At 47.7% G+C, this 25319-nt stretch overlaps 1 protein-coding gene across 1 annotated transcript in view; it reads left to right on the forward strand.

Moving 5' to 3' along the window:
* LOC147885183 (putative prolyl 4-hydroxylase 9) overlaps window positions 1-25319 on the forward strand; it is a 101636-nt gene that overhangs the window by 54850 nt on the left and 21467 nt on the right. The window contains exon 5 of the mRNA XM_087397487.1: window positions 19388-19490. Coding sequence (XP_087253613.1) covers window positions 19388-19490 — 103 coding nt within the window. The remainder of the gene's footprint in view (window positions 1-19387; window positions 19491-25319) is intronic.

Genomic DNA, 25319 nt, shown 5'->3' on the forward strand with positions numbered 1-25319 from the left:
GAGGGTTGTCAATCCACAAATACTCATGAGATACTTGCCTCATGTAGATCAATTTTAGGCAACATAATCGAGTTATGTTGACAATCAATAATGGGTACCTTAGGCATAGCTATTGGAGAAGTCACCTCCCCATTTGTAAGCCCCCAAATGAAGAGTGCATGGGGGAGGTGGACTTAGGGTTAGGCAATGTAATTGAGTTATGTTGACAATCAATAATGGGTATCTTAGGCATAGCTATTGGAGAAGTCACCTCCCCATTTGTAAGCCCCCAAATGAGGAGTGTGTGGGGGAGGTGGAGGGGACTACCACATGGGTAGTATCAAGTCTGCCATGTGGGCAGCAATCACAGGTCAGCCACACGACACGAGGGGTTGACCACACGGGTTCATCCAAGAGTACTATCTGAGGCGACCATGCGACGACACATGTCAACCACAAGTCAACACATGTCAACCAGGAGTACCATGCCCAAGGCAATCTCATCGAGAGCTGCACACATGGAGAGTGAGCTTAGCACATGGAGCAATCAGGAGTATTTGCAGTTACACAGTGGTTCAGTGGTTGAGTGGCACGGTGATCCAGCTCACCTGCACATGGAGTATTTACACCACCCTGATTAGAAGAGGCTGGCCAGTCAGGGAGTCAGGAAGTTGCCGGAGCTAGCAAGAGAGCCAGCGGCGCAACGGCTATCCTCAACAGCTAAGGAGATAGAAGGATGACCAATGGGGAGAAAGGGGAGAGATTCTTAGCAAACAAGGGACCCTCCAAGGCAGGGGATGAGGATGAAGGAGAAGGTGGAGAGGAAAGGGGGATTTGACATTCAGCATTGAGCATTTGGCGTTCGGCATTGGAGCGGGAGAAAGGAGAGTGTGAGGAGAGATAGAGGCTGGAGTTACGAGCTCGCCAAGGAGAGAGTATGGAGAGACTTGTGTGTACCCCTCTATCTACTATGGGGATAGACCTATGTGTTCTTGTGACCCTTCCCCTCATATAGTTTATGGCGATCACGGTGGGACACTGCTGGTGTTGAGTAGCAAGAGGGAAGCGGAGTTCTAGGGTCCCAGAGGAGAGAGTTCTTATGCCGAGTAGTTCTGATACCCTTAAAGGAGCGAGTGAGAGAACTAGGAGGTACTTAAGGAGAGTGGAGAGGAGACTTTCGGCCGACCAAACTAGATACAAAAAGCATTACGTGAGACGGAAGTTCCAATAGTCCTCAGGGAGAGCACAAAGTGAACCTATTGGAGCCGTAGCTAGAGCAAGTAACTTCATTGAGACTCTCATCGATTCCCAACTCCGGAGAAGAAGAAGTACAAAGCGGGGAACGGGTGAAAGAAGAAAGAACTAAGGATGAGGGCTCCTTAGACGCGCATCAAGGTCAAGACAGCCCCTTAGCTCCCATTGCAACGATGTCTTCATTAGCAGCTGCCATCTGGATATGCAATCTATGGGAGTACATGAAAACAATGTCATTGTGAATCACTTCACAACCCCCCTTGACATTGTGAGAATGTCTCTGATCCCTAAGCCATGTCGATGTCGTAAGAAAAGATCTGTTGACAGGGCTTTTGTGAAGATATCCGCCATATTGCCCTCAGATGGACAATATATGAGATCAGTGAAGCCATCAGAAATATAATCCCATAAATAATAATAATGAATTTCAATGTGTTTCATGCAAGCATGAAAGACAGGATTGTTGGCTATGGCAATGCAACTCTGGCTGTCATAGAAGATAGAGTTTGCTTCGCCATCCTGTGCATGATGCAAGTCATGCAAAAGCTTCCTTAACCACATTAACTCCGTAGTGGCTGAATTTGCAACTTTGTAGTCTACTTCACTGGAGGAAACAGAGACCCGCTCTTGCTTCTTACTGAGCCATGTGATACATGCTAAACCCAATGAGAAGCAACAGCCAGTAGTGGACCGCCTGTCGTCAATGTCCCCTGACCAATTTGAGTCGGTGAAACCACTCAGCTCTAGATCACAATCTGAAGCATAATGCAAGCCAAGAGAGAGACTGCCATGGACATATCTGAGAACCCTCTTTGCTGCACTCCAATGTGTGATCGTGGGACAATGCTCTAAAGCCCTGTGGCGTAGGCAATATCAGGCCGTGTGGAGCATAGATATATGAAACTGCCAACCAGCTGCCTGTACAAAGTGCCATCAAACTTTTCAGCAGCATCATGCTTACTCAGCTTGAGTCCCTTTTCCAATGGAGTAGCCATAGGCTTACAGTTCTCCATCTTAAATTTCTGCAACAACCCCTTTGAATACTTTGTCTGTGACATAGAAATCCCATCATGGGTCTGCCAAAACTCAATGCCAAGACAATAATGCAATAGGCCCAAATCTGTCATGTCAAAGTTGTGACATAAAGCGGACTGCACTTCTGTAATTTGCTGCAAATCACTGCCAGTGAGTATGATGTCATCCACATATAGTACCAACATGACCAATTCTGATTTTTGTTGCAGAACATACAGATTTGGCTCTGTATGAGTGTTGACCAAGCCTTGGGACAACAAAAACTGATGTATCTTTTGATATCACGCACAAGGTGCTTGCTTCAGTCCATATAGAGCCTTCTTGAGCTTGCATACCTTGTGCTTTTGTCCCTTCACCTCAAAACCTTGGGGTTGATGTACATAGACCTCCTCTTTAAGATCTCCATTGAGGAAAGCGGTCTTGACATCCATCTAGTACACTGGCCAACCATAAAACGCAGCAAGAGAGATGACAAAACGAATGGTGGTCATCTTGGCCACTGGAGCAAAAGTCTCTTCATAATCTATCCCCTCCTCTTGTGCATACCCCTTGGCAACCAAACGGGCTTTGTATTTCTCAACTGTGCCATCTAAATGGTATTTCACCTTATAAATCCATTTCGTGCCAACCACATTTTTCTCAATGGGCGCATCAACCAAGTCCCATGTGGCATTCTTCTCAATGGATTTAATCTCAGCTTCCATAGCTTTTTGCCATGCCGGATTATGCTAAGCATCCTTGAAGGTCTAAGGCTCATTTTCAGCTTCCATCACTGAGGTCATCAAAGAAAAATTGACCTTTTTCTGATTTTTCTAAGTGCTGGCCCTGGTTTTTCCCAAAGTAGGCTGATTCTTAGCATCTTGAATGGTCAACCTTGCCCAATGTGGAATAGATTTCTCTGCTGTACCACTCAAGGCTGCATCAACATCTTTAGTGGCCTCACGACGTTGATAATGCCTCCAAACATGAGGCGGTCTATTCTCATTAATTGGCTGCAAATCTGAAACATTTGAGGGAAAGCCATCCTCAACATGTGGCAAGCCATATCTCTGCTGATTATTACCTTCCTGGTAGTGGGATCATAAAGCCTAAATCCCCTGCTTTCAGTGCTATACCCCACGAAAATGCATTTGACACTCTTGTCATCAAGCTTTGTCCGATGTGCATCTGGAACCGAAGCATATGCCACTGAGCCAAAAACTCAGAAATGTCTAACCTTTGGCTTAAAGCCATACAAAGCCTCAAATGGAGTCACATTAACCAAAGCTTTGGTAGGGCATCTGTTCTGAATATAAGTGGCTGTCACAACTGCTTCTCCCCAAAAAGCCTTTGAGACTCTCTTGAATTTCAGCATGCATCTCGTCATCTCCATGAGAGTACGATTCTTCATCTAAGGGAGTGGATTTTGTTGTGGTGTGTAAGGGCATGTCAAGTGATGTTTAATCCCATGCTGCTTCAAAAATCCTAGAATGCATGTGACATGTACTCTCCCCTCTATCTGAGTTGAGTGTTCCAATTCTAGAATTGGTTTGGTTCTCAGCCATAGCTTTGAAATCCTGAAACCAATAGAACACCTCAGATTTTTCCTTCATGAGAAAAAGCCATCTGAACCTGCAGAAGGCATCTATAAAGGTCACAAAGTACCTTGCTGCTCTATGCGTGGGAATAGTCATGGGGCCACATACATCACTGTGCACTATCTGCAACACCCTAGTTGCCTTGACCCAATTCTTGCCTTGTTTACTGAATGGCAAGCGATACAATTTGCCAAGTGCACACCCCTCACACACTTCATTTATTGGTTGCTGCAATTTTGGCATTCCCTGAGTCATATTATTGTTGTACAAGTAGGACAATGCTCTATGATGGACATGTCCAAACCTGGCGTGCCATAAATCAGCCTGGGAAGTGTTTGCTACAACCAATACCTTCTGATCATAAGGCTGAGCATCAAGCTTGTATAAGCCTCTGTCATATGTGCCTGTTGCGACAACCTCATACCCTTTCTTTGGATCCTTGATCCTACATTGGTTATCCTGAAATTTGACCAACATATGTTGATCATGGGCAATGTTTGAAACTGAAATCAGATTTTGCCTCAAATCTGAAACATACCAAACATCTCGAATATACTTAACTTTCCCATTATCAAGCTGAATAGGAATGTGCCCAACTCCGATGATGTCTTGAGAAGCATCATTGGCACACGTAACCTGTCTACCATGAACCATGAAAAGGTGTGATGCTCCCAAACCATTCCTGGCGAGGAGTCATGTGCTTAGTAGCACCACTGTCGATATACCATGTATCACTTGCAACAAGGGAAGCATCCCTTGATTGATTTTCAGCATTCAAATCCCCCTTGGCATCCATCTTCTCACTAAATGCAACAAACAAAAAATCTCTATCACCTTGGGCAAGATGAGCTCCACCATGTGCATCTGAAGCACGAGTTTCAATGGGGGCAACAAAATTACTGCTAGAGCTGTCCCTTTGCCTTTTCTTTTCATTAGCAATCATTTTCTGACACTCTGCAATGTAATGCCTTGGCTTCTTGCAATAGTTGCATTTGCCCTTTTTCTAATTTTTGCTTGAACTGCTTGCATACCCCTCCTTGGGCTGAGTTGTATGGCTGTGTTTTGGATCAAAGTTTTTCTGAAATTTGCCCTTTCCACACATGGCAAGCGCTTGCTCACCTTGATGAAAGGCTTTGGCAAAATTTGAGCATCTCTCTTTGTTTGAGGGGAGGGGTTCCTATCCTTCCGGAGGTGTTACCGAAGGCCAAAGGCCACTCGCATGAGGAGCGTGAGTGTTGCAATGCTCCAATGCAATGGATCGCGCAGAGTGCACCGTGCAGTGGTGTGCGAGTGTCGTATGCTATACTGCAGTGAACGACGACGTACGAGTGTACTATGCTAAATGACAATCACCTGCGAACTCCACAACATAAGCAGAATAAGAAAATCTCGTCCTATACTGGTGAACAATCCCCATATCGGGAAGAGACAAGAGAAATGGAACGTGACCAAGTTGGCCAAAGTACATATCACTGGACTAGTGTCTCCAGGTCACAAGTCGCAAGTCACAAGAATACACAGGTCTATCCCCATAGTAGACAGAGGGTACACACAAGTCTCTCCATACTCTCTCCTTGGCGAGCTCGTAGCTCTAGCCTCTATCTCTCCTCACACTCTCCTTTCTTCTGCTCCAGTGCCGAATGTTGAATGCCTTTCCCTCTCCTCTCCTCTCTCCACCTTCTCCTTCATCCTCATCCCTCGCCTTGGAGGGTCCCTTCTTCGCTGAGAATCCCCCCCTTTCTTCCCATTGGTCATCCTCTTATCTCCTTAGCTGTTGAGGATAGCCGTTGCGCCGCTGGCTCTCTTGATGGCTATGGCGACTTCCTGACTCCCTGACTCGCCAGCCTCTTCTAGTTAGGATGGTGTAAATTCTCCATGTGCAGGTGAGCTGGATCACCGCACCACTGTACCACTGTATCACTGAACCACTGTGTAAATGTAAATAGTCCTAACTGCTCCATGTGCTAAGCTCACTCTCCATGTGCGCAGCTCTTGATGAGATCACTTTGGACATGATACTCCTGGTTGACTTGTGGTTGACATGTGTCGATATATGATTGCCTCGGATAGTACTCCTGGATGAACCCGTGTGATCGCGTGGCTGACTTGTGTTGACACATGGTCAACAGATGTCGTCATGTGGTCAACGCCTGTCGACAGGTGGTCGCCGTGTGGTAAGGTAGCAGTTTCCCCCGCCACTATTATTCACCGTCCCCGTGAATAGAAATGGAGGATGAATCCGTCAAAGAAAAAAAAAATGAACTTACAAACCATTGATATGGTGATGGAGTAGGAAAAGGAAATGGTACAGACCATGTGGTTGGCCGTGGGAGTAATCCAAGATTTGTATTAAGTTGAAACATGAAAAATAAACTACTGCGTGATAAGGGACAGCATGGAAAATTGCAAAAAAAACTGAGTACATCTTGAGGTAAAACACTGATATTTACAGTGAGGGCCAAGCAGCTTGGCAAAAATCTAACAGTGCAAAAAAAAACCCAAACACCCATGTATCAAACCCTTGTATGAGATTACTGAGGGTGGTAATCAGCAGCATGTTCCTCTGCCTTCTCCTCTTCTGCCTTCGTATTTGGCTCTGTGGCCTTTTGCTCATCCCTTTGCTCTGGCTCAATCATATGTATCTGTGGATGGGGTGCTTCCTCCTCACACTCAAGCGTGTCCATCACATTTCTCAGATTTTCATACTTGGCTTTATATCGATGGTATCGCCGGTAGTAATGATCTTTTTGCCCTTGCAAGGTGGACTGGGAAGTCTAGAGGGTGGCCAACTGTGTCCGAAGATCTGTCAATTCTTCCTCCATGGATGAACGCTTCTTTTCCAATTCAGCCACTCTGGATTCTGATTTTTCCTTGGCAATCTTGGAGGAAGACAACGACTCCTTTAACTGTGTAATCTCCTGGTGAATAGTGTTGTCATTTCTGCTTCCCATTCTTGCTTATGATTGTGCAGGCGATCCTCAAGGGCAGCCTGCTGAATGTTCCAAGCGATGTCACGCTCATGTATTGCTGAGTCCTTCTCTTTCCGCCACCTTTCCTCCTATTGTCGAAATGTCACTTCTGTGGCACGCTGCTGGGCTGCCTGTGCTCTCTCGAATTCTAACTTCAAATATTGCTATTGAGAGAGGAGCTTATGAGCATAACCTGTGGAGTTGAAGACCACTGTCCCAAGCTGCGTGAAGGTGTCATTCATGATACGCTAAGCAAGATGCAGGGACCTTTTCATCTATGCATATCTATCGCTGTAATTCATCCTGTCTGCCAAATTAATCACGTCCCCCAATTCCTCAAACATGTCAGGGAGAGCTCCCTCTTCCTCGGTTGACAGGTTTCCTGTAGGTGCCAATTTGTAAGTGCACAAAACATGTCGAGGCCCTGGAGATCTTTCTGTTCTGTGCGAGGCATTCCTGCAAGGGAATGGTGAAGATTTGATTGAGATCCTCCTCTTCCCCACATACTGGTGAGCGTTTCTTGTGAAGGACAGATAGTAGTTGGCTGTAATCTTCATTCTGTTTTTCCACCAGGGAAATATTTGAAAGAGGTGGGCCTGATGAAGCAGCTATGTAAACTGTGAACATATCATTCTCATGAAGGGGTGGGCAATCCACAGATTGGGGCAAAATCCCTCCCTCAAATACCTCCTTTGATGCTGAAGTGGCCGATGGAGGATCTCCTCGGGAGGGGCTCCCACTCCGGTCTTTGCTCCTGTCTCTGCCTTGTGGTGGTCGTGGTGGGGAGGCCGAAATGTGAAGTACTCCCTAGGATGACATCCCTTGAGAAAGCCCGTGGGAGTCAGGGCCCAAGCTAAGGTTCAGGTCCAACACTTGGTCCAACACATGGTCAGAGGTTCGCCTGAACTGTGGTGATGACTGCACCGGTGAAAGTGGTAGGGAGGGAAGATGAAACAACTGCAGTCCTTCGTAACAATACACCTTTCGAGGAAGTCACTTGTACAACAGTCGTATCTGGTACAACAGTGGTCGTATCTGGTACAACAGTCGTCGTCACTGGTACAACAGGGGGTGTACCTGGTGCAATCCCTCCCACTGAAAGTCTGGAGATCCCTGAAGAAGCCTGGACAAGTGTGACTGATGGAGATGCAAGTCCGGGCACGGGCACTGGCAAAGTGACTGATGGAGATACAAGACATGTCACTGATGGGAAACCTGTAGCACAGGTAACAGAATATACTGAAGAAGCTCCGGCATAGACTTCATCAGGTGGCGCTCGCCGAGGTGTCCTCCTGGTCGAAAGAGGAGAGGAGGCAGTTCCGGGGGAAGGGACACTGGAAGTGACAGTGAAAGAGATGGAAGAGGGGGTGATAGGAGGGGGGAGAGATGATGAAGGGAGGCGACCTCTGACAATGGAAGGAGGGTTGGCCTTCCCCAATGGAAGTCAACGAATAGAGTATCGCGGGGTAATTTAGGTTTGTACTTGTGGCGAGGGGCACGAGTAGGCATGAACGATGGCGTCGTATGGAGAGGAAAAGAGTGCGGAGGGGGTGTCGATGTCGAGGTCTGGAGAGGCAAGGAGGGAGGAGGAGGTGTTGATGTCGAGGTTAATAAGAGAGGAGCCCGGAATCTGCTACGAGAGAATTCCTTAGCAGAGCCACCAATGCAGGCCCATGCTTCGTATGGAGAGGAAAAGAGTGAGGAAGGGGTAGGAAAATAGTGAGGAAGGGGTCTTGCTGTCCAGGTCTGGCAAAGAGGGAGGAGTAGGTGTTGAGGTCGAGGTTAACAAGATAGGAGCTTGGAATTTCGTACGAGAGAATCCTTAGCAGAGCCACCAGTGCAGGCCCATGCGTCGTATGGAGAGGAAAAGAGTGAGGAGGGGGTGTCAGTGGAGAGGTAGAGGAAGAGGACGGATGTAGAGTGATAGGGAGGGAGGGGTGACGAGGGAGGGGGGAGGGGAGCGGGAACAAGGAGGGGAGAGGGGGTGACGCAGAGGGTGTAGGGAGGAGAAGGGGGGAAGAGTTGCGCAGGAGAGGGGGACGTATGCAGGTAGAGGGAGAGGGGAGAGAGGGGGTTACGCTGGAGAGGGGGGAGGCAGGTAGAGGGAGAGGGGGGAGGGGCTACGCAGGAGAGAGGGGGAGGGGCAGGGTGGTGGGTAGAGGGAGAGAGGGGGGGGGGGGGGGTTTGCGCAAGAGAGGGGGGGAGGCAGGTAGAGGGAGAGGGGGGAGGGGCTGCGTTGGAGAGGGGGGAGGGGCAGGGTGGCAGGTAGAGGGAGAGAGGTGGGGGGGCTGTGCGCAGGAGAGGGGGGGGAGGGCAGGTAGAGGGAGAGGGGGGAGGGGCTGCACAGGAGAAGGGGGGAAGGGGCAGGGTGGCGGGTAGAGGGAGAGAGGGCGGGGGGGCTGTTGCGCAGGAGAGGGGGGAGGGCAGGTAGAGGGAGAGGGGGGAGGGGCTGCGCAGGAGAGGGGGGGGGAGGGGTAGGGTGGCAAGTAGAGGGAGAGAGGGGGGGGGCTGTTGCCCAGGAGAGGGAGCTGCGTGGAGAGGGAGAGAGCTGGTTGCCAAGGAGAGGAGAGCTGGGAGGAGGATAGTTGGCCGCCAAACTAGCGCGCTTTTGAGTGTGGTGTGTAAGGGGTGGAGAGAACCGATGGAGGGGGGAGAGAACCAAAAAGCAAATCCACCAAACTTAACCTTATCCACTAAAAATAGCATATCCACTAAATTTAGCATATTCGTCAAATTTAGCATATTTGCCAAATTTAGCATATTCGCCAAATTTAGCTAAGTGCCAAAAATAGGTTGGACGTGCATGCCAGGATGATGGAAGATGGAAGAAAAAGAGATGAGTGTGACAAAGGGTGGAGAGAGAAAGTATTGGTAAGAGAGAGGTGGGGGAGTGACATAGGGTGGAGAGAGGAGGTGTTTGTAAGAGGGAGGTAGAGGTGGAAAGGGTGGAGAGGGAATGAGTTTGTAAGAGAGAGGTGGGGGTTGGACAGAGGGTGGAAAGAGAACGGATTTGTAAGAGAGGTAGGGGGTTGGACATAGGATGGAAAGAGAAGGTGTTTGTAAGAGAGAGGTAGGGAGTTGGACAGAGGGTGGAAAGAGAAGGGTTTTGTAAGAGGGAGATGGGAGATGGACAGAAGGTGGAAAGAGAAAGGGTTTGCAAGAGAGAGGTAGGGGGTTGGACAGAGGGTGGAAAGAGAAGGCTTTTGTAAGAGGGAGGTGGGAGGTGGACTGAAGGTGGAAAGAGAAGGGGTTTGTAAGAGAGAGGTAGGGGGTTGGACAGATGGTGGAAAGAGAAGGGTTTTATAAGAGAGAGGTAGAAGTTGGACAGAGGGTGGAAAGAGAAGGCTTTTGTAACAGGGAGGTGGGAGGTGGACAGAAGGTGGAAAGAGAAGGGGTTTGTAAGAGAGAGGTAGGGGGTTGGACAGAGGGTGGAAAGAGAAGGGTTTTGTAAGAGAGAGGTAGAAGTTGGACAGAGGGTGGAAAGAGAAGGTGTTTGTAAGAGAGAGGTAGGCAGTTGGACAGAGGGTGGAAAGAGAAGGTTTTTGTAAGAGGGAGGTGGGGAGTTGGACATAGGGTGGAAAGAGAAGGTTTTTGTAAGAGGGAGGTGGGAGGTGGACATAGGGTGGAAAGAGAAGGGGTTTGTAAGAGAGAGGTAGGGGGTTGGATAGAGGGTGGAAAGAGAAGGGTTTTGTAAGAGAGAGGGTTTTTTTTTTAATTTTTTTAAATAAAGGTCTCCTTGGGGGGGGGATAGGAGGGAGGGAAAGGGAGCGCGGGGGAGAGGAAGGAGGGGGAGGGGGAGAGGAAAGGAGGGCGGGTTAGGAGGGAGGGAAAGGAAGGGCGGGGGAGAGGAAGGAGGGGGAGGGGGAGAGGAAAGGAGGGCGGGTCAGGAGGGAGGGAAAGGGAGAGGAAAGGATGGGGAGGGGGAAAGCGGCGGGGGGGGGGGGGGGAGGGGGAGAGCGAGGGAGGGGGGAGAGGGAGGGCGAGGGGGCGGGGGGGCTGGCGGGGGAGAGGGAGGGTGGAGGAGAAGGGGGCAGCGGGGAGGGGGGCAGCAGGGGGGGGGGAGAGGGAGGATGGGGGAGGGGGCGGGAGAGGAGAAGGGGGGCGGGGGGGCTGACGGGTGGGGGAGAGGTAGGGCGGGGAGGGAGAGGTAGGGGCAGCAGGGAGGGAGAGATAGGGGGCAGCGGGGGGGGGAGAGGGAGGGCGGGGAGGAGGAAGGGGAGAGGGAGGGTGAGGGAGGAGGGAGAGGGGGCTGGCGAGAGGGGAGGGAGAGGAGGAGCAGCAAAGGGGGGAGAGGGGGGGCAGCGAGGGAGAGGGAGAGGGAGAGGGGGCTGGCTGAGAGAGGGAGAGGGGGGGGCAGTAGCTCACGGGGAGGAGCAGCAGCTCATTGAGATGTGGTGAACTGAGTTTTTGAAACGACTAAAAATCACCAACTTTGAAATCCCTCTTCCTGAGCTTCTGGTCATGCCATGCTTTCTGTCGTTTCTGCCACACTTCTTGAGCGAAGACTGCTTCACGTTGATGCTCCGCTAGTGCCTTCAAATCCCACAAGCATTCCATTGTGCAGGCTTCAAAGTTGTCATTTTTGTCCGGAAGCACCCTGTGGGTGTGAAGATGAAATTCATAAGGCACGACAGTCTCCAGCCCATAGACCAGCTCGAAGGGTGAATACTCAGTACTCGCCTTGTAAGCCGTTCGGTAGGCAAATAAAGCAGCTGAAAGTATGTCATCCCAATCTGTATCACTCATCAACTCAACATAATAGCCAAACCGAGAGATGATCTGGTCATATAGAAATGTGGCTACCACCGGGGCTGTAGAGTTCTTGACTGCCTTGTCTTCGACCCATTTGGTTCCATAGTCGGTGGCAAGCAGAGCATACTTGTTCGCTCGGTGTGTGGCAAGAGAGATGTGCCCAATGAAATCCAATTCCCAACGATAGAAGGGGGGCACCGGAGTGAATGGTTTGAGAGGAAGGTATTCGCACCTTGTAGGCTTGGGGCCTGCTCGTTGACATGAATCACATCAAGTCACATGAGCATGGCAGTTGCACGGAAGAGCTTGCGCCACCAGAACCCCGCACGCATGATCTTCCTAGAATTAGCATCTGAGGCCATATGCCCTCCACCTATGCCAACGTGTGCCTCTTCAAGAATGGATTGTGTTTCGTGGGGAAGCACACACCGTCTCAAGATCTGGTCCTTCCCGAGCTTGTACAATTGACCTACAATCAACTTAAAAGGAGCAGCTTGAAGGATCCTCTTGTGTTTCTCTGTTGGAGTCAGAACTGGAGAAAAGCCCGCATCGGGTAATTCATCTATTATACCACTGGCTAGTTCCCCGGAATGTAACTTGGACAAGTGTTCTGTAGGTTGATGCAATCTGCCAGCCCTCACCACAATGTCGAATTCAAATTCTTGAAATCCATCTCTTTAACCGGCCACCAAGAGTAGGCTTATTCAATAATACTTAAGAGATTGATGATCAGTGATGTCTCAAACTTGATGCCCAAGAGGTAGTGACGATACTTGGTCATGGCATAAACCACGCCGAGACCCTCCCTTTCTTTGATATTGTAATTGCGTTCTGCTCCATTGAGTTGTCGGTTGGCGAAGTAGATGGGCAAATCAATCTTGGTATCCTGGTTAGGTTGAGCCAGTATAGCACCTACTGCCCACCCACCAGCATCCACATGAAAAATGACGTCCTATCTGGCTGCTTGAGGATGGGGGCCTTCACTAGGCGATGCTTCACATCATCAAAGGCTAGTTGTTGCAGGGTGGCCCAAACAGAAGATCGGTCTTGATGTAGGAGTTCTGTCAATGCAACAGCAATGTCGGCATAGAAACGTATGAACCTTCGGTAATATCCTACATGCCCTCGGAAAGACTTCACCTCTTTGGGTGTACGAGGGATAGGCAATGAGATGATCACCTCTATCTTGGCTGGGTCAGTAGTCATGCCCTCAGTAGAAACAATATGACCAAGGAGAACACCTCGGAGTTCGAGAAAGAAACATTTGTCAGGGTTCAAGCACAAGCGCAGTTCTCTGCACTTATCAAGACCCATCTCAACTTATGTAGATGATCATTTTGTAAGGCCGGATCAAGATGGGAGGCGGTTTTACCATTAAAAACAGAGAAGTCATTGAGAAATACCTCAAGAAACTTGTTAATGTTCTCCTGAAAGAGTTTGGTTACAAGTCGTTGAAACGTTCCGGGTGCATTAAATAATCCAAAGGGCATCATTTGGTAGGCGTATGTTACCCATTGAATATAAAACATGTCTTGCCACTGTCTCCAACACTCTATCTATGAAGGGGAGGGGGAACCTATCATGTCGTGTTGCAGCACTCAAACTCCAATAGTCAACACATATTCTGAGTTTGCCAGTCTCTCTTTTGGGTACAATGACAATTCCGCTGACCCAATCTGAGTAATCCACTAGGTAGATTAATCCTGCTTGCTTTTTTCGGTATATCTGCGATGCTCCATGAAATGAGCGGGCACCCCCTTCAGATGCTTAGAGGACCAGGCAAATACATCCACAAATTCTTTAAAAATCAACACGGGCAATGCTTTGGGATGTTGAGGTACTTGGCTCACCCATTCTCAGTCCTGTATTTGCTGGAGTATCTTCCAGGGGAAAATCGTATACAATAGGTCCATCCGTGTATGCTATAGTACAATCAACATCATTTTGACCAATGTCCTCCATGTCGGCCACTGGACGACGATCAGTGTTCCCTGCAGTACCATCATTGTCCTCAGTACGATCAGTGGTGTCCACTGTAGTACCCCTGGTGACCATTCTTTTATACATGTGTGGACTATCGCAAAGACCAAAGGGCACCCTTTTGTAAACTAGTTCAGCTAGACCCTGTGCATATGGTTCTTGGTGGACTTCTGATACTGCAAGTAAGTGTTCTTCGGGATCTTCTTGTTGGCATAGTTCCACCATGTTGACGGCTAAGGAGCCCAGGGCTCCCATCCAATCCAAAATGACAGCTTCCTCATCTTCTTGATCAGCCCGATCCAACAAGTAGGTCAAAATTTCAAATCCTTCCAGGGTTGTCTCCTCATTGTTATCTTGGTCACACCAGTCCCCACAAGCCCAATGCTCCTCTTCGGCTCCAACTTGTTCTTCAAAATCCTCCTCTCCTAGTTCTATTGGTATGTGCCTTGCCTATCCTATGACCATATCTATTTCGAGGGATGTGGATCCCAGGGGCAACCGAACTTCATGAATTGACCAATTCTGAATGGCCTTTGCGGACTGCAACCATGGCCTACCAAGAAGTAGAGGGAAAGTTTGTTTATTTTCAGTCATATCAAGGACAAAAAAAATGGAGAGAAAAGTTACTTCGCCAATCTTCATGTGAACACCTTTGAGTGCACCCATTGGTTTTACTCTGCGTCGATCAACCATGCGTACTTGAAAGTGAACATCACTTGTCAACTTCAACCCCTTTTTTTTTTTTTTTCAAGAACCCCCCCAATTTTTTGAGTGTACCTTTTGGCATAATGTTCACGGCTGCCCCACTATCAAGGAAGACGTCCTTCAGCTCTACTCCATGAATCTCCACGGTGAGGTTTGGACTCTATTCACAAGTGAGGGCAGCGTAGGCAGAGAAGTGGTTTGGTGTAGACCCATGCTGAGCCTGTAATGTCTCTGGTGTTGGCTCACTCGGAGTAGATCCCTTATGTCGACCTCCTGGGAGGTAGTTGAAGATCTTCAAACAAGGAGTAGTGTTGGACACTAGTATTAGCCTTGTGCGACCTCATCCTCCTAGCCTCTGGCCAAAGGTCGAAGCTTACACGAGGATGCGGATGTCCATCTGAACTGTGAGTCATTGTCTCCTATCGTGTCTCTTCCATCACCCCTTTCCCTTTTGCCTGGGCAGGACTAGGTTTTTTCCCCATCTCCCCTTCTCTCTTGAGTGCAGTTGGGGAAAAAGTGGAAGGACCTACTTGTGCCTCATTCTCCCTGTGCTGTCTGAGGGTTGTCACTTCTGTTGCAAACCTCACAGTTCTGAACTTGCGGGATGGAAACTGAGGTGTGCTACCTTCATCTTCAGAACTGGATTGAAGATCTCTCGTGACACTCTTTACCACCTCCTAATACCTCAAAGGCATAGAGTGATCACCGGAGGATGAGGCACTTTCGGAGTTAGTGGTTGACCTTAATGGCTGTGCGCCCTTCGAGTTTGTTTCTGAATCACTATCAAGAGTAAGCAAGGGTGGTCTATTCCTGGGCGTACTGTGTACCTTGGAGGGGGAGAATGACCTTGGTGGGGGAAAACTTGTCGAACTGATTGGTGCTGAGATCTCCGGTGCTGACTCTGAGTCGTCCTTACATTTGTCACCTTTTGTTTGTGACCGTGTCACAGCACCCAACACTGCGCTGATCAAATGGGGGTTGTTGCCCTCCCCCACTACTACTACATCGACCATATTCACTTGGGATGCGGGTTTCACTCTTCCATTGGGACAATCTCTAGTGTAGTGGTCGTTTGTGTTGCACTGTGTATAAGAGGGTCCCCCGAACGGCTATGTACAATCATCTTGGTAGTGGCCATACTCGCCACATCTGTAACACATGATGGGTCGTCTAAAGTTGGTACCTCGGCCTACACCTCCACGTCCACCTCGGAAACCACGTTGATAAGGGGGTCCATAGCCACCTCCTGACATAGGTGGTTGGTACGGTGCATAGTAAGGCTGAGGATAGAAATAAGGGGCACCAATTGAATTGGGTGCAAGAGCTTGGAGCAAAGGGGGAGTCGGAAGCAATGGAGGCGGCATGACAGGAGGAGAAGGTGGCTCGGATGCTCGTGCAAGAGAGGGAGCAAGAGGTACTGGTGTTGGGCTAGAAGTTATGGGTACCATTCTGTTAACTGCAGCAACTAGAGGTTCCCCCGAAGTATACTCTAGGAGAAGCTTCCTTAATTCTTTGAGGTACCTACACTCAGAGGCATCATGTCCATGGATCTCACAAAATGTACAAAATGCCGTAAAAGTAGGTACCTTACGCTTAGAGGGACACTCCCAGTGACCATGGTTAGAACCCTTGCATTCTGTGCACCCAAGACCCAAGACCACTTCGAATCTGGGCCTCAAAGGACGACATGCCATCCACCTTTATTCTATCCTTCATGCCTTCTTTGATTTCTTCTAACTCTTTCTTGAGTTGCTGCCATGAGGATGATCCCTCCTCTCTTGGGAGTTGGGTGGTCGTAGTAGTCGATGAGGCAAAACTTAGCTGTGACCGTTCCATCTTGACAACTTCTTTTAGGAAGTCTTGAAGTGAGGCATGTTCATGGAGTTTATTAACCAGCCTTATAGCAATAGTAGGGGGTAATGCTTTCAAAAACCACCCCTTCATGACAGCATCATTAGGTGACACATACATCTTCGCCACCAAGACCCTCATCCTTGTGTACATCTCAGAGATGCTTTCTCCAGGATTCATTGTGTCAGTGGACAACTCCTAGACAATCATATGTTCAAACTTCTCCAATTTGAAAATCCGTAGAAACTCCTCCCTTAGGGCTGTCCAAGTTTGAAAATGGTCAACCGAAAATTGGCTATACCATACATCGGCTGCATCCTCCAATGACGAAGGAAAGATGTGTAGAAAGGCATGCTCATTTTCCACACCCTTGGCTTTGCATGCGCTGAGTTACTTCCTCACATGAGCTTCTGCATCCTCATGTAGGTGACCTTTGAACTTCTGAGTTTTCACATGGACTGTGTTGGGTAACTCCAGAAGTCTTGCTTTTTCTCCAGGACTGAGAACCACCGCACTCACCCTGGGAGCTGAGGCGGAAGGAAAAGCAGAAGGGCCTCTCGATGGAGCAGTACTCAATGTGGGTACTAAGGAGACATATGGTGGAGTGGATGATGAGACAAGACCCCGTGCAGAAGACCACATTGGTGCAGTTACTAATGTAGCCATAGTGGAGATAGACGGTATTGTTGGAATATGAAGCCAAAGTGAGTCAAAAATGTGTGTTCTAGGTGGTCTAGGTGGTGTTTTATAGTCTAGTGAGTGTGCCACGTGTCATATTGGGCGTTATCCCATATACACTATGGCTTTCTAGAGTCTAGTGTCACACTGTATAGTGTTGTACTTGTCTATTGTCTATTACAAAAACATTCAACATCAAGCTATCAATACATTGTGAGTATTTTGGTTATTGTCTTGCACTTATACTTTCTTTCCTTTCCATTCTGCCTTTCATTATGCTTTCCATATTTCCATTCCGTTCCTAGCTAGCTTCCATGTCTCTTCATATGGTATCACAGCTAGCTTTCCTCAAGGAATGAGGCCTTGAAGTCCATCTCAGACCTATGGAGAGGCTAGCTCCTTCCACTCTAGTTCCACTCTCTTCTCCTCTCCTTCCTTGAAGCACTCCCTCTTCTTCATTTGCCTCTCCACCATGAGCTCCTCTTCTCCTATCCAAGCCTCATCATCAACTGCTCTTTAGCCTCAGCATCAGCGTACAACAGCCCGTATCAGCCCGGAACGATGCCTCTCCATTGATAAGCAAACAGGCCATACAGTCAACTGTACAGCCGTACGGACTGTACGGACTGTTGCGCTGTACAAACAGGCCTGCTGTCCGTACGCTTTTGCAGTACTGCCCTTACACCCAGCCTCGAAATGTGCGCCATCTTCTGCAAACAGTCGCCATCTGAGATATTCTGCCCGCTCGTGCTCACGCTGCCCACGCAGCTTTAGCTGCTGCTGCTGCCCACACACTTCACTTACTGCCCACGCAGCTGCTCCTGCTGCTCACACTTTTCCTGCTGCATATCTGCCCCAAAAGCGTGCCACTTTCCTTCACTCCTCTTCAGCAACCTGGTCACGATTGAGCACCTCCTGTCTAGTATTCATGTGAAGCTGCCCTTACCCTTGGTCACTCTCTTCTACTTCGACACTAGTGCAATACCTCGAGCTGGATGTAGACCACTCTCCATCAAAAAGTGATTTCTCCGACCTTGCTTCTCCGAGTGGCGCCTGAGGTATTACACATTGATTGACTCCCGATAGCTCGTGGTACTTGAGGCCTCTACATCGATTTTTTGGTGACTCTCCATCTTCTATTTTGAGAGTCATGCCATGATCGCTCCATGTAGCTATCCCATGGACTTCACCGACACATATTTTGGGGCATCCATGCCTAGTGCTTCATCGACATCGTCATCGACTCGCAAGGATGTGCACACGTGTGCAGTGGCTACTTGGAGGACATCTCTTACTCCTAAGAGATCTATTTTTATTCCTATAGCTTGATGTATTTTGGGGTCCTCTGCCCTGGGTAGTCCCCCTAAAATGATATGTAACTAAGTGTTTGGTTGTCATTGAGCCTAAAGGTCCTCTGCCTTGGATAGTCCTCCTAAAAAGATGTATTGGTTTTCCTATTTTGGTATGTGGCTTCCTAACATGTCCTGTTTTATAAAGCCAAGGGGGGATGTACTGTGGGAGCCATGCATTGGCATTGATAGGTCTATTTGTTTATCAGGCCTGGCTTGAGAGTTCCAGGATGTTGGTGCATTGGTCCTAGGGGGGTTTTGCACGTGTATCCCTCCCCGGCATCTCTTGATGTTTTCTTCCAGCCCTTTCCCTCTTCTTTGTCCTCTTCTATTTCTTCCATATACATGGTGTCCTTTGTAATGGCACCTTGCATTGATCCCGTTCTAGCATTAGAGTCTCCTGCCAAGATGATTGCTATACTCTTCAGAAAACCTGCTCCTGAACGCATAAATGGGTCTTCCTGGGGTAGATGATTGTTGTGCATGTAGATTGGTGATTGTGGTAGCATGCTGCCAGCCTGAAATTTCCTTCCTTTGCCGCTATTCTAACCACAAATATTTCTTATGTAGGTTTTGTTTAATGACCTTGGCTGTGTTTTCAAATGCCGTGCTATATGGCATACTATCCCACCAAATCCCTCTCCCTACTACTTGTGTTTTTGCGTTCCGTATTGAAGTTTCCAGGGATCCATTAATTTTTTGGGAGTCATTTTCCCATGAATTTAAGACTATAATTTCATTGGTCTCTGATATTTCATCTTCCAGAATGGAAGGACTCATGGTCCTATGAATAGAGTACACAACAAAAAAGATTAGCTACTACAAATCCGGGAATCAGAGAGTCGAGGAGTGCACATGGCATCTTAGCTCAAAGTTATTATAGCACACACAATGTTCTAATTGTATCATGAGGTGGCCTTCATTCCATCAGTTTAAGACTGAGAGTCTTTGGGTTTGGATTTGAAGTCTCTAATTGATGCTTATCCATCTCGATAGACCACCCATTTGCCTGCTTTATGTGCATCCTTCACTTTATTGAGTTCATTGTTCCTTTGTTTGAGCTGAGTTGGTGTGAGCTCTTCAGCTATCCAGAACCTTGTACCTTTAAGCTCTTGTTGGTCTACAAATGTTGACTCTTGCTTTTCTCTCTGACCTAGACCTTCACTTGTGTTCACTTTTGAGTGATATAGCTTAAATCATTTTTATCCCATTCAACTTGAGGAGTTGAGATGAATAGCAAATACTGCTCACATGGCAGCTCAGGTACATTCTTGAGTGCAAAAGAAGACGAGTCAGGGACGCTTGTGTGGGTGGAGGAAAAGATGGCCAAAGCAACAATGATTCCCAGAGCTCATGGAGAGGTATTTTATTTGATGTCTGATCAAATGAATTTAATAAGTGGCGTGATTTTAGCAAGGCTTTTTAGTTGGAGGTGTGTTGACAAAATTTAAGGGCAATTAACATTCTAAGCTGATTCTATTTTACAGTGCTATTAACGTTTGCAGACTCTGCTAATATTTTTGTTCTATTGTGTCTTCATCATTGCCTTTGTATCAGAATATAGATTCAGGCCATGTGTAAGGAGAATTTGCCATATTTGTATACGATATTGCAGTATATTGTGTTTAATATCTCCCAAGCTGCCTTTGAGGTCTTGCATGACCGAATGTGAGGAATAATGAACCTCTTGATAGAAAGAGAAATCATTGATAGAACTTGTGCATCCCTAGAATCCCATCTTTTCTGCTCTGCTGTGGGAGCCACTAGAGCAGCAGCTCCAATTACTTGTGCTGCATTTTGACCTCTACCCCTGCCTCCAGCTGTAGGAGTGACAGGTGTAGCCATAGAATCTGGCCTTGCTTCATCTCCATTGACATAATCCCAAAGATGTCTGCTAACCAAGATGTTGCGAACCATAAAACTCCACAAGGAGTAGTTGGTGCCATCCAACTTATCCTCCTGTGTGAGGACTCCAAACACCTCATTGGGATTGTTCTGAGCCATTTTTGCCATATAAACTAAAAAACACAGCAAACTGACCAAGTAAAATCCCTTCCTAGGATGCAAAATGCACAACCAAAATCTGCCAAAGAAAATCTGCCTACAGTGACAAATACTGTCATAGCCTATCAAAGGCTTGTAATGCACCACAATGCTTTGCAAATGCCCAAAAATCTGCAAAAGAAAATCTGTAAAAAAGTGGCAAAAGTCTGCAAATTGACTCACACTGAGTCCAGAACTGCTTGCACATCTTCCAAATGGTCTTTTAACTGCCAAATTGCATCTGAATGCCAAAAGCCCCAATTTCTTCAGGGAAATTGCATCCAAAAGAGGGCAAACTAACGAAAACTCCCAAAAATGCCTGAAATTGCAGTTCACAACCAAAAGCCCCAATTTTTGGGGTGAAATTGCAAGCAAAAGAGGGCAAATTGATTGAAAGCCCCAAATTTGCAATTTGTCTCTCAAAGTCGGTGGGTCACCAGTTGAGATCGTATCCTCATACACTTACGTGGGGGTCATCTTCTCCGGCCCGATCTTCACGATGAGACCAGCAATGCAGGCCAAAATGAGTAGGGGATACGCCTCACTGGCTCGGCTAGAGAGACAATGCTTCCACTCCCACTTCCATGACCCTCGGACCAAGGCTCTTCTCTTCGACTCCTTGGTCCGACCAGTCGGTATGTATGGCAGCCCTTGTTGGGGACCTGACATGTCAGAGATAGAGTGGACACGGGTGGAGCGCCTGCAAATCATCATGCTCTCATGGATGATACGGGGGAAACCATCTGTACCACATCACATCATTCAGGCCGAGTTTGGTGCTTCTCCACTCCAGCTAGATGCAGCCTTTTCAGACCATCACATATCTACACTGGGTTAATCATATGGGGACTGCACATCAGGGAGGCTGCCATGGTTGGCTCTCGATTCCTCCATGAGGTTGGCAGCAGAGGGAGACGAGTGATGCTGGTATGCACGGACTCACAGATGGTTTGTGAGACTAGGGTTTCACATCGATAGGATACCTCCTTTTCAGTACAGCTTAGATGCCCCTTCGGTACTCCCACCCACCATCCCGATTGGGCCACACACCAACCAGTTCATTCAAGAGGATCTCCTACAGCTACACACCTTTAGGACTTGGTTGGAGCTGAGGGAGCTTCCAGTGAAGCTGAGTTTCTACAGAGATTACTGTCTTCGTATTTCGGAGGAGGGATTCATCACACCACCGGGGTACACTGAGCTTCATATGCTTCACTCACTACGGATCTCCATCGGACAGTTTCGGGTATCATCACACCGCCTCCGGATAGAGAGCGGCAGAGTAGAGGGGATCCCTAGGGAGCATCGCATATGCATATTGTGCGACTGTCAGGAGGTTGAGTCGGAGAAGCATTTTATTTTCAGGTGCCCAGTGTACTACGAGATCCGAGGTCGCTACCACTGTCTCTTCAGAGACGGCTCTGGGCTCCTTTCCATATTTTTCGCCTACCCAGATCAGAGATGCCTTGCAGCCTTCATTCATGAGGGGGTCTGACACAGAGAGTACTTACTCAGGCGACGGGGCTTGGCCACACCATTAAACACCTCTCAGAGCAGGATCACAGAGTTCTTCCCATCGAGTGACATTGATCGTCTAGTCTCTAGCCACAGACGTGACAGAGACCCTGACCCGACGATCGCAGCATGACACACGAGACATCGAGGGACACACAGATCACTCTGGGGAACCTCCCGTCATTGTTTAGACACTGGATACGTCCCATGGGAGTCACGGTGGCTCTGGTCTTGCGTCGAGCCTTCTCCAGGAGATCGAGACGCACGGCACCCCTTGATGGATGCCAGCGTCCCATCACCGGCTATGCACCAGCCAGGGCGACATGACATACGGAGGATTACGCTCGGCTCCAATCTTTTTTCTTTTCATTGTCACACCCAGATGTATTTGATTATGTATGATCAGACTTAGGATTCAGCACGGGTGATGATGCTCGTTTTAGTAGCTCCACCCTTACTGTGATTTGTATCAGGTTTTCTTTCAGTCTCATAGACTGACACGTCCCAGCACTCCTGAAACCCCTGATCTGCAAAATAACCACACACAACATCAGAACTTAGCAGGCTGCTCACCACCCAACCGTGACATCTACGGGATGTGATCCCGAATCAGAAGATGTCCCCTCCGAGCCACGAGCTGAGCTACTGGCACGAACTCCCAATCAGATCCAAACCAGCCTGGTGTCCCATACCACCAGGTGGCGCTGTGAAGCCCTGGATCTGCCACTGGGCCTTGGGCTACGCTAACATGCAGGCGCGCGTCCGCGACACAATCCAGGATCAGACCTAGCACCTGGGAACGAGACTTGCTCCCAACTGCACACCGAGAACTGAACCCACTGGGCCTCTTTTATAGACTCGGGCCCCGGCGCCAAAAATAGCGAAGACCTATAAATAGTTCGTACCCTTGCCACTCAACCCGAGAATCAAGCCTGCCTAGCTCTAAGCCTCCCCAGGCTAACCTGAGCTAGTTCTGTGTACCTGGTACACGTCAGATACCAATCCGTGCACATGACATACTCCCCCTCCTCTAAGAACTCACTCCTGAGTTCGCTAAGAAATCCGGAAATGTTCTTTGGAGGTTTTGTAATGTCTCCCATGTTGCATCCTCCTCAACACGATCCTTCCACTTAATCTTGTATTCCGTGATAGTACGATTTCGAATCTGTCTTTCACGAAATTCAAGAATAGATTCAGGTTCGTGAGGAATAAAAGTCAAATCTGTAACTTCTATAATCTCATGAGGAGAAACAAGTTGATCATCTGCACCCAATACTTCTTTCAGTGTACTGACATGAAAGACTGGATGTACTTTAACATCAGGAGGCAATTCTGGTCGATATGCAACTGGTCCAATTCTTTTAATGACCTTGAATGGTGGGCCACAGTATCTGGGGGATAATTTCGGAACCAGACCAGTACTTAGGCTCTTGGATTCCTTAGGAATTCTCAAATATACCATCGTTCCTTCAGAGAACTCTCTTGGTGAACGATGTCTATTAGCATAAAATCTGTCCCGATCTTGGGCACTTCTAATAGACTCCTTGGCAAACTGCAACATTTCCTGCATGTCTTGCAAGAAATTCTTAGCAGCATCATTTTGAATCCCTTTTAATCCAACCATAACTGGTGACTTAGGTTGAAACCCGTACATAAGCATAAAAGGACTATAACCTGTACTAGAATGCTTTGCACTGTTGTAAGCAAATTCAATCATGGGTAGATAATCTTCCCATGAAGACTGTCTCTTAGATACATATGCCCGAAGCATGTCTTCAACCAACTGGTTGACCTTCTCTGTACTGCCATCAGATTGTGCATGATCCGAGGAACTCATACTTAGAGTAGTTTCTAACTTCTCAAATACAAGTGTCCAAAAGTTACTTGTAAACTTTGAGTCCCTGTCACTGACTATGTCAGATGGCAAACCATACAGCTTGAACAAGTGGTCCACAAACTCGTGAGCCAACTGAACAGCTGAAATAGTTGTTTTTGTAGGTAAGAATCTAGCCATTTTTGTCAAACGGTCGACTATGACCCAAATAGAGTCATGACCCTTGCGCGTTCGAGGCAAACCAGTAATAAAATCCATGGAAATACTTTCCGATTTATTACCTGGAATCTGTAATGGCTGTAATAAGCCCGCGCTTCTAAGGCGTTCAGCCTTAGTAACCTGACAAACTCGGCAACCTACTACATAGTTCTCTATAAATGCACGCATCTTAGGCCAATAAAAGGTATGCTTCACAAGAGACAGAGTCCTATGTATACCTGGATGTCCCGCACTAGAGCATCATGACACTCCCAGAGAATCTTGGATTTAAGGTCCAGAACATCAGGCACACAAATCTTTTCATTTCGGAACAGCAAGCCGTTCCTAATCATCCACTGACCTCCCGCCGCCTGTATCCTAGGTGGCACAATCCCTGAGTCCTGGTCAACCATGGAGCTCCCATCCTGGACTCTCTGCCAATAAGAACTGAAATGACTATCAGTTGCGTATAGCCCTCTCAAGGATTGAAATAGGTCTGAGGATATTTCCGTAAATGACAAAGCATTTACAAACTTAACTCGACTTAAGGCATCCGCCACACTATTCAACGAACCCTTACGATAACGTATTTCGAAATCAAAATCCTGCATTAGCTCTGCCCATCTAGCTTTCCTTCCTCTCAATTCTGATCCATCACACACATACTTAATTGACTGGTGATCAGTCAATACAAGGAACTTTGAACCATACAAGTAGTGTCTCCAAACCTTGAGAGCATACACTACTGCATAAAGTTCCTTCTCAAGTGTGGGCCAACGATACTGGGTGTCGTCTAGCTTCTTACTCTCAAAAGCTACAGGTCTGCCCTCTTGGAATAAAGCTGCCCCAATCGCATAATCACTCGCATCGGCCTCTAAAACATAAGGCCGGGTAGGATCGGGTAATGCAAGAACGGGTGCTTCCTTGATAGATAACTTCAAGGTTTCAAAAGCCTTGTTCATTGCATCATTCCAAGAGATCGGCTGGGTAGACCTGTGTCCACGACCTTTCAATATGTTGGTCAAAGGTGCCGTGATATGTGAATAATCACGCACTGACTTCCGAAGAAATACGGTAAATCCTAGGAAAGAACGAAGTTGTTTCACAGTCTGAGGGATAGGCCATTCTAAAACCTTCTGGATACGATCCAGATCAATGCTAATACCTTCAGAAGAAATCTTGTGTCCTAAGTAAATGATCTCCTTCATAAAGAAGTCACATTTACTCATCTTGGCATAAAGCTTATGCTGTCTTAGAACAAGTAAGACAACCCGAAGGTGTCCTATATGATCCTCAAGCGTTTTACTATATACCAAGATATCATCTAAGAACACTACAACAAATTTGCCCAGATAATTTCTGAACAAATCGTTCATCATCTGCTGAAAAGTAGCAGGAGCATTGGTCAAACCAAAAGGTAATACGAGGAACTCGTAATGACCATACCTAGTCCGGAATGCGGTCCTATCTGTGTTTAGCATAGATACGGATTTAAGGCTTTCCAAGATCCTAAAGAAGAAGCAGGTCCCCTCTCCCACCTGGCCCACTGCATGTAGAGTGAGGCACCCAGTGGTCTGCCATCATCTAAAATACTGTCGTT

This window comes from Dipteris shenzhenensis, chromosome 26 (genome assembly GCF_047967505.1).
Source record: "Dipteris shenzhenensis isolate YYH24624 ecotype China chromosome 26, Dip_SZ_1.0, whole genome shotgun sequence".
NCBI classification, from domain to species: domain Eukaryota; kingdom Viridiplantae; phylum Streptophyta; class Polypodiopsida; order Gleicheniales; family Dipteridaceae; genus Dipteris; species Dipteris shenzhenensis.